The sequence below is a fragment of the Nyctereutes procyonoides genome, unplaced genomic scaffold (assembly GCF_905146905.1).
Source record: "Nyctereutes procyonoides isolate TBG_1078 unplaced genomic scaffold, NYPRO_anot_genome, whole genome shotgun sequence".
Lineage (NCBI taxonomy): Eukaryota > Metazoa > Chordata > Mammalia > Carnivora > Canidae > Nyctereutes > Nyctereutes procyonoides.
Genome location: NW_026575137.1, coordinates 7,632,708 through 7,642,658, shown reverse-complemented (window position 1 = coordinate 7,642,658; position 9,951 = coordinate 7,632,708). Strand labels below are relative to the sequence as shown.

The window sequence follows — 9,951 nt, the reverse complement described above, 5'->3', positions numbered from 1 at the left end:
CACAGATCTTTATTTTTCCACTCTTTATTTTAAGTCAAAGAAGAAACAGCATTCTTAGAATCTAAACAAGCTAAAGGGAGATTATAGTGCGTACACTGGGATCTTTACAAGTAAATAATTTTACTTCCTTTGCTTAATGTATTGGCAAAGAGAAGAGACACAGCATGGTATCATAAGTAGGGCATAATCTGACTGTGTGTGCAGAGCTGATGGGGCAAGTCATGTGAGGCTCTAAATGAGTTTCTCACCAGCTCTATACTTGAGCAATTCCAAAGAGGTTAGGGCCACGTTTATTGAAACAGTTGTAAGAACAAATTAATATTCGAAGAGGTACCAGCTTTAGATTTCTGCTTATCTTCCAGTTCTAAAAGGTAAAAATTAAAGATAAAATTAAAACTGTACTCAGTAAGTATTTTTTAATAAAGTAAATATTAACTTTCTCAGACATTTCACAACATTAATTTCTAAAGGACACACTATTCTGTTTATGCTTGATTTGCTCTTTTCCCACACACAAACAAATTAGCTAAGAAAGGAATATTCAAAACTAAACAATGAGGTGCCTGGGTGGCTCAGTCAGTTGAGTATCTGACTCTTGGTTTCAGCTCAGGTTATTATCTCAGGGTCCTGGGATCCAGCCCCACATCAGGTTCAGCACGGAGTCTGCTTGAGATTCTCTCCCTCCCTTTACCTCTGCCCCTCCTCCCACTCTCTCTCTAAAATAAATAAATAAATCTTTAAAAAAATAAACAAAATTCAAATGATAAAGGATTATTTATGCTTTTATCCAAATATATTATTATACTGTCTCACCGTAATGTGTTTGGAATGAAGGTAAAGAACAATTCAGAATCCACACAAACCTGATTTCCATCCTACAGGGATGTTAAATTGATCGATTTGCACACAATTATTGAACAATCCCCCCCAAACACACACACACAATGGATATCTTGGTTTGGCCTGTCCAGCATCCACTTCCCATGGAAATTAATAATCTTTGCTATCTATAATGTTCATTATGATCTCTATTGCCTGGATTTCAGACAATTTGTTGAATACGTGACTTAGGTTTTTGTACTTCAAATCTGTTTTTCATTCTCAATGCACAAAATAGTCAGTCAAAAACCCTATTATCCAGCTTAGTATACATGTCTTGACCACTAATGCTGGAAACAATGACAACTTCAAAAGCTCACCATTTGTATGCTTTATAAACAATTTCTGAAGTCAACATAGTTCTCAGTGAAAGTCTCCAAAACAGTCACACAACTAGTAGTTAAACCGGTTGACAATGCTACATACTTTTATCATGAACCCATTGGGCTGTCATCATCAAAATCCACAGTGAGAGGTTTTGTTACTGTTTTATTTGCTCTTCCACAAAATAACAGTGAAGGCCCGTTTAAAGGTTCAAGGTACCTAAGCACAGTTATTAATCCATCCTTGAGAGAGTAATAGCCTTTCAACCTTGGTGTTAAATCAGTGGGGAAGTCAAAGTCATATGTCATATCACCTTCACATCTACCTCCAACCATGACTATGAAGTACTCAGATGACATATGGCACTATCTAATGATAAAATATTTGGGATGAAGGTGAAAAATGGTACAGAATCTCTACAAATCCGACTTTATTCCTAAAAGAAGGTTTAGTTGACCAATCAGCAAACATTTACCAAAATCTCCAATCAGCATCTTATTCATGCCTGTCAGCATCTATTCCCCATTCTGCTGGCACAAAAGCCCATTTTTTCCTTTTGGGAACCGCCCTTCACTGATTTCAGTGTATATGTTATAGAAGAGAGAGGATAACTGATCCCACTCTCTGGCTCAAGACTTAGGCACATAACTCAAGTCCGGCACATAACCCAAGACAGTCCAATAAAGCCAATGAACATCAGCCCTAGGGCTTTCCCTGGATCCACGAAGAGAGGGAAGCTCTCCCTCTGTTGCCAGAAGTGAAGCAAAGTGTAGGGTGCAATGAGTACAAAACAAAGACAAAGGAAAGCAGAGACAATACACATAAAAGGACAGATTCCAGGTGATAAATTTGGGTTACCTGATCCAGCATGACTAAATATTCAGCCAGATCCATTCCTAGGCTTTCTTAATACTTAATAGTTAGTGCATAAATTGGGCTTAATTTGCAGCCAAAAGTTCTGACAAATTATAAGCAACCTAAAACCTGAACCACGTTAAGCAAAGTGCCAAGGATACAAAGATATAGAACAAATAATCTCTGCCTCAAAGAATCTTTTCAGTATCTAGTTGGAAAGCTAATAAATAAACACAAATAATAACTAGAAACATAAGGCTCAACATCATGATAGGTTCTATATTAGTTCAGAGAAGGGAGACACCACCGTAGGCTGCATGTTTAGCAAGATTTTACAGTATAAGAAAACGGTGAGCTGGGTTTTGAAGGATGACTAGGTTGTGACTGTCTGGAAAGGACATGAAAGGACATTCAGAAAGAGTCAGCTGTGAGAGTTCAGGAATGTGCATACTGTATTGGGGAAACAATACAGTATAAACAATAAATAGACCATAAAATGTTAAACCACGGACTATCAATAATAAATGAATATATTAGTCCAGGGGTAAGAAAAATTCATAAAGTTTTCCAACGATACACACATCATGTACCATATTTTAAATCTGTACGGGATCATAGTGATTCATTAGATTATAATGGCTAAGTGTTGAAATTGTGCTCAAAAGCTAAATGTGTTTTTTCCCCTTTGCATCTCATCCAATCAGCTACCCCTGCTAACTACTGTAGCACATTTCGTCTAGAACTACGGGCTATCAAAATAAGCCATGCTAATACACTTCACTTAGTGCTCTTTGAGAAACTAGAACAAAGAGTAGAGCCATGGACCAAGAGGAGGTTACAGAAAGAAAGACAAACGTAAACCAAGGAAACAAACGGGGCCATACAGTTAATCTGGTTTGCTTTGTCCTGTTTCTCTGGGGTAAAAAGTTTACAATAGAAACTATTGAAGATATTTTCTATTTCCACAGTGGTTTTAGCCATTTCCCTTGTGTCATTAAGAAACTCTATGGGTAGGGTTTGAGTTGGTTCTTGTTGCAGGCAGGAATGCAAAGTGTATCCCTCTTTCCCCTTTTTGGGGGTATCAGTTAATTAGAATAAAATATTTTGTTTCGCTTTTTAGGAGCTTATTTTACCAAGGACCATTATCAGTTTTGTACTGACTATGAAACTTTTCTTGTAATTATTCTATAACTTAATAATTACTATTTCTGATATTTATCAGGGCTATGAATTGTTTCCTGGAAATTTTACTAAGAAAAATGAACCCAACATAATTCCTTGGGAACATATTTTTCCATCTAGAGTCACTGGACTCAGGAATGTTTTCATAAAAAATGAAAGTCTCAAATACCTGACCTGTTGATATCCATTTAAATTTGTATGCCCATTTGCAAAGATGTGGATGGAACTAGAGCATATTATACTAAGTGAAATTAATCAATCAGAGGAAGACAATTATCATAGGATCTCACTCTTATGTGGAATTTAAGAAACAGAATGGAGGATCATAGGAGAAGAAAAGAAAAAATAAAACAAGATGAAATCAGAGAGGGAGACAAACCATAAGAGACTTTAATCATAGGAAACAAACTGAAGGTCACTGGAGGGTAGGGGGATGGGAATAGGGTAACTGGGTGATGGACATTAAGGAGGGCACGTAATGTAATGAGCGCTCGGTATTATATAAGACTGAATAATAGTGAAAGGGAATATAAGGGAAGGGAGAAGAAATGTGTGGGAAATATCAGAAAGGGAGACAGAACATAAAGACTTCTAACTCTGGGAAATGAACTAGGGGTGGTGGAAGGGGAGGAGGGCGGGGGGTGGGGGTGAATGGGTGACGGGCACTGAGGGGGACACTTGACGGAATGAGCACTGGGTGTTATTCTGTATGTTGGTAAATTGAACACCAATAAAAAGTAATTTATTAAAAAAAAAAAGACTGAAGAATCAGTGACCTCTACCTCTGAAACAAATAAGACATTATATGTTAATTAATCGAATTTAAATTTTTAAAAGAAAAAAATTAAAAAATGAATTTCTACGCCTATTTGTGCATCGTCACAATGATTTCTACCAGTACGACACCTGTCTGACAAGAGCACGTTACAAAGGAATAATGACACACCCTCTTACAGAGGACCTCTCTTCACAAACCTCAATTAAACATGACTTCAAGACTCTGTGGAAGATAATTACTGCTTTGGTGGTTGTTTACAGATAGAAACTGAAACATCTGAAAGCTCCTTTTTGTCAAGCTGAAGTTAGAAAAGGAAAAGGAATTGGTCTATGATTAGACATGCTTTTATTCTGAAATATCTTTGTAGCAAAAAGCTTTAAAATGTGAAGCTATACTACAGTCTAATTTTTCACCCTTTACTATTTATACTGAAATGCATTATTTCCTAAGGCAAATGAATATATGATTACATCCTCTCCCTATTTTAGGAAAAAGGAGTTTTGCACTTTAAGTTTAAAAGCATATATTTACTAAGTTTTCTATTTTTTGAATGGTGGAATTAAGAGATTTAAAAAAAATCACTCAACTCATGCCTTATCGGTGACCATCATTGTCATCTTTTAAACTAAGAAATTTTTTTAAATTATCAAAATGCATATTTATATCACAGAATGAAGTAAAGCTTTGAATGAGGTTTCAGTATTACATGAAACACAAAGCATAAGAAAAGAGTAAGATAGTTTCCTGTTTTCTTTGGAAAAGTATCATAGTAGGCAGAATAATGTCCCCACCCCCCTCACTGCCACCACCCCCCCCCACCCCGCAAAGATGTTCATGTCCTAATCCCTGGCACCTGTGAATATGTATGTTACCTTATGCAGAAGGGACTTTACAGGTGTGATTAATATAAGGACTGTGAGAGGTCCATAATTATTCTGTATTATCTAGATGGACCCAATTTCATCACAATGATTGTTAAAAGTGGAAAAGGAGAAGAGAGGAGAGGAGAGGAGGGGAGGGGAGGGGAGGGGAGGGGAGGGGAGGGGAGGGGAGAAGAGCCCAGTGATGTGTATGAGAAGGACCAGATCTGTCAATGTTGACTTTGAGGACGAAGGAAGGCGCCATGAGCCAAGGAATGTCAGTGGCCTCTAAAAGCTGGAAAGAACAAGAAAATGGATCCTCCTCTAGAGCCTCCAGAAAGCAATGTAGCCCTGCTGACCCCTTCATTTTAGCTCAGTGAGACTCATGACCTACTGAACCTTCTGACCTACTGAACTGTAACATCATAAATTTTCATTAAGACACCAGATTTGTGGCAATTTGTTACAGCACCAATGGGAAACTGATACCGGTATCATGTTCCAAATTAGCAGGACCATGAAAAGCATGACTATGACAGCCCCTTGGACACTCTGAAGCTAGAAGAGGCTTTGATCTAATCCCTTCAATGCCCAGAAAAGAGATTAGTCCAGAAGCAGTGAGAAGGAAGGTCCTTTACCTTAAGCCTCAGAGTTCAAGCAAGAGACAGGATAAAAACCTAAGTTCATTAAACTCTTACTCAGTGTTAGTCAGAATATTCCTCCCAGCTTCTTTCACCAAAGTAGAATTTTGATTACGGTTTACGAAGCGTGCAGAGCTCTCTGAAAGAATGAACAGTTGTTGGAACGTGCACACATTTTCAGAAAATGCACAGAAGTACGGCACTTTGCTGTATGATCTCCAACTGCCTAAACATATTCTCTTGAATCATCCACACAACACTTGAAACTCGGTATGTCTGCGATAAAACTTGGGGTCTTGCCTCCCAAATCAGCTCCCTCTGGGGTTTTCTGGTCTTCTCCCTCACGCCCTTCGGCAGTTTCCCACAGCCAATCAACCAAGTTCCATCATCCTTCCTTCCCCACGGAGGTTCCTTTCCTTGCATTCTAATGCTACACCTTACACCCACGCTAGGCAACCACTGAACGGTCTGGTCTCTTCAGCTTCCCTCTCTTCAACCTCCTGCACTCTCCTGCCAAATGATTCCTTCTAAAATACATCTTTCTTTATATCATTGGCTTGTCCCTGCACATTCAGTAGGACTCCATTTCCAAATGGGATCAAGTTCAAACTCCATATTCTATCCTTTGACAGGTTCATAGAATTTGACCTCATTTTTTTAAATAATCTTTCTTCCTCCCATTCCCAACCACGAACCAACTTAATTGATTCACTGCCCTATGAACAAGGTTCATTTTCCTCCATATCATTCTCTTCCAAAATATCCCCTCTGCTTCCTTCTCTATGTATCGGAACTCTACCTATGTCAAGGCCTTGCAGCATCTTTCTGGGCAGTCTCCAGGCCGGACAACTTATACAATGATCTCATCTTCTTCTTTGATGCACTAAAGCTCTTACCACTCATTTAACATTTAGTTTTTATTAATAGCGTTTTTTTCATCTTTAGGATTTTAAACCTCTTAGATTTTAAACCATTTGGGACCAACTAGGCCCCCTACTTATTTGCACTGTGCTTAGCATCCAGAGTTTCCTGCTGAAAGTAGGACGTCAAATATTTATGGAGTGACTGAAAATAATTTTAAAAATCCAAGGTGAACATTCAGAATGACAACTCCTCCACACCAGCAGTGATAAAAGCCAGCAGTGAGCACTACCCTAAAGTTAACTGTTCCATCTAAGTGGAGCCACACATTCAGATTTACCCAGGACAGTCCTGGTTTCCTGCTGGCTCTCCAGCTTATTAATAATGTTCACTTTCACTCTCAAAGGCATCTTGACTTAAGTCATACATTACATGGTCATTCCACCTGTACAGGGCACTTTGGACTGTGGTAATAGCAGAAACAAGAAAGAAAATCCTGCTCAGATTCCAGCCACCTATCTGGCTAAGCAGCATTTTCTCCTCTACGGAGTGGTCCTGCTCTCCAACACCATCTCTGCATAATCAGTGTCCTCTTTATTTCATGTGGGAAGTTCAAACATTTTGGCGATGTACAGCTTCAGATAAATGTACTGAAGTTGAAAGTAATTTGAGACTCTTTAGAAGAAAAAACAAGCACAGATATTGAACACAACTGCGACTCTACCCAGCAGTTTAAGAACAAAAGAGAGAGTTTTCTAAAGAGAAAATTCAATGAGTTCCCATAGGAGAAGAAGTAATCAAGACACAGTGCGTGAGTTCATTTATACTATAATTGTTTTTGCTATTTTCTGAATAAAATAATAAGGAACATTCACACCATTTCAATTTTTCTGAACAATAAATACATATTACTTTCACAACTGTTTAGAATTAGAAATGTGATGCCTTCTGATCCTCTTCGTGCCTAATGTACATTAAATTGACTAACCAGTGCATAAATGTTTTAAAACCTACATTCATTTTCACAGTTGGCTGGTTGGAATGATCAGTTTCATAAATGAATGTCAGTGGTATCTAAACAGTAATAACTTTTTACTGCAAAGTAAGATTTTGCTTTATAAGTAATGAGTAAAATTATTAAATGTAATCTTATATTATGTTTCATTACTGGCAGCTTGTCATAAAAAAGGAATTAAGGTTGCAAATTTTCATTTATTTTCATAGAGTAGATCAGCATTTTCACTCATTTGTAGTGAAACCTACTCAATCTAATCTCTTTTGAGGGTAGTTTTAATTACATTACATCATTCAATACAGGGTTGAGAGTTCACATTCCAAACTGTTCCCTCCCTAAACTCTTCAACTTTAAAGGTATCTGGGGAAACGTTAAGTTCAACTAACGTAACTATACAAAATGAAAACTATCAAATGCATATCTTGGGTCCAGGATCACTCTTCAGTGTTTGGAAAGGATTTTATGAGACTATATAGGTTACCTCTAAGTCACTAGTTCAAATATGGCCCAAGCTGGTAGTAACTAAAAAGGATTAACTTTTGTTGCTATTTCAAAGATTTATATCATTAGCAGTTAATACTTAAATATCAATTATGCTGAAATTATTGACAATTCTGTCATTGCTAAGGACTCGCCGAACTCAGACGGCACGAGCTGTAACATTTGGAAAAAGATGAAAGCATCTGGATGAATCATGGTAAAGATTAATATCTGATATTTGAGCGAAACTTTTCAACTACTTTTCCAGTCCTCATCTCACCACCTCATAAGTACCTCCTAATTTCACATTCACCTGAATAAAAGCAATTACAATTTGATATTTGGTTGTTTCTAGTTGTTTTATGTCAAGAATAAAGACCCATTTGTCATCAAGTGCTTCCCCCTTCAACTGTGCTTTCAGATGGCAAACTCCGGCAGAGAAAGAACATTCTGTAAAGCACAACAGAGCAACCAGACGTTGGCATTATCAAATGGGCTCTCCCTTCATGATAAAGTATTTACTCTAAAGGTCAGCATTCTCCAAGTTTCGTTCCTGAAAAGATAATTAAGATATTAAATTTTTTTAATAGAAAGAGAGGCTTCTAGGCAAGCTAGTTTTTGTATAATGTCTTTCTACTCAAGTGGATAAGCAACACAAATTCCTAAAGATATAGGAAAGCAATTATTTACCAACATAGTTAATCTGATTATCATCCCCATGTACTTTGTGTGCATTTTCACTCTAGAAACAGGGAACTGAACAACCTCATGAAAATAACATACTTCAAAAAATATATATAGCATGCTTCAATTGTCAAGTACCTGGTAATGTACATTCTGTTCTGAATTTTCTTTACACAATTTTTAAATATTCTTAGATCTGGCATAATTTATAAATTCATACTATATATTTATTCTAATTCCATTTTTACATACTTTTTTCATTAACACAAACTTACTAAATGTTACTTGTTTAATTTTTTTCAATTATTTTAATAAAGTTAGGATCAGTGGTTGTTTCAAAGCAAAACAATTTTTCTTTTCAAATTTTTTCTTCTCGCAATTCCCCAACACTCCAATGTCTTTTGCCTATCAACTTAACTAGGCATATAATTCTAGATTTTGAGTTATTTTTTTCTTAGTGCTTTGAAGATATCATTTTTTTCTAGCATTTGCTTTCAGTCTATTGTCATTTCTTTGTACATGATCTATTTTATTAAAGAATTATCTTTAGCTCTTAATAGCTCCTCTGGCATAATGCAGTTTTACCTAAATGTGTCTAGAGCTGTATTTGTTCTTTTTTATTCTGCTTGGCACCCAATGTGCTTTTTCAATGTGAGGGATCATGTCTTTCTACAATAACTGAATATTTTCTGCTATTTTCAAGTATTCACATACAAGTCTCTGATTTGTTTTAACCATTATGGGTTGTTTTTGTTTTTGTTTTTAAATTTTATTTATTTATTCATGAGAAACACACACACACAGAGAGGGAGAGAGAGAGAGAGAAACACAGGCAGAGGGAGAAGCAGGCTCCATGCAGGAAGCCCGATGCAGGACTCGATCCTGGGACTCCAGGATCATGCCCTGGGCCGAAGACAGGCGCCAAATCGCTGAGCCACCCAGGCATCCCCTAACCATTATGTTTTTAATCCATACTATATTCTTATGCCATCCTGTGCTGTTTTTAAAATGCACTCAGACATATTTGATAAAAAGGTATTATTTCCCTTTTAATTTTTAAAATGGGGATCCCCGGGTGGCACAGCGGTTTGGCGCCTGCCTTTGGCCCAGGGTGCGATCCTGGAGACCCGGGATCGAATCCCACATCGGGCTCCCGGTGCATGGAGCCTGCTTCTCCCTCTGCCTGTGTCTCTGCCTCTCTCTCTCTCTCTCTCTCTGTGTGTGACTATCATAAATTAATAAAAAAATTAATTTTTAAAATAACATTATGTAGATACCAAATATCTTTATTCTACTATTCCTTCTTCCATCCTTATTGTTTCTTCAGTAATGACCAATATTAACATGCATGAGTGCATGTGTGTGTGTGCATCTGTATAAAATCATGTAGGA

At 37.2% G+C, this 9,951-nt stretch overlaps 1 protein-coding gene across 2 annotated transcripts in view; it reads right to left on the bottom strand.

Moving 5' to 3' along the window:
- Nucleotides 1-253: 253 nt before the first annotated feature.
- The window catches only part of LRRC69 (leucine rich repeat containing 69), an 87,805-nt gene continuing 78,107 nt past the window's right edge, over nt 254-9,951 (bottom strand). For both annotated transcript variants that reach the window (XM_055303551.1, XM_055303552.1), the window contains one exon: nt 254-364. In XM_055303551.1, coding sequence (XP_055159526.1) covers nt 254-364 — 111 coding nt within the window. The remainder of the gene's footprint in view (nt 365-9,951) is intronic.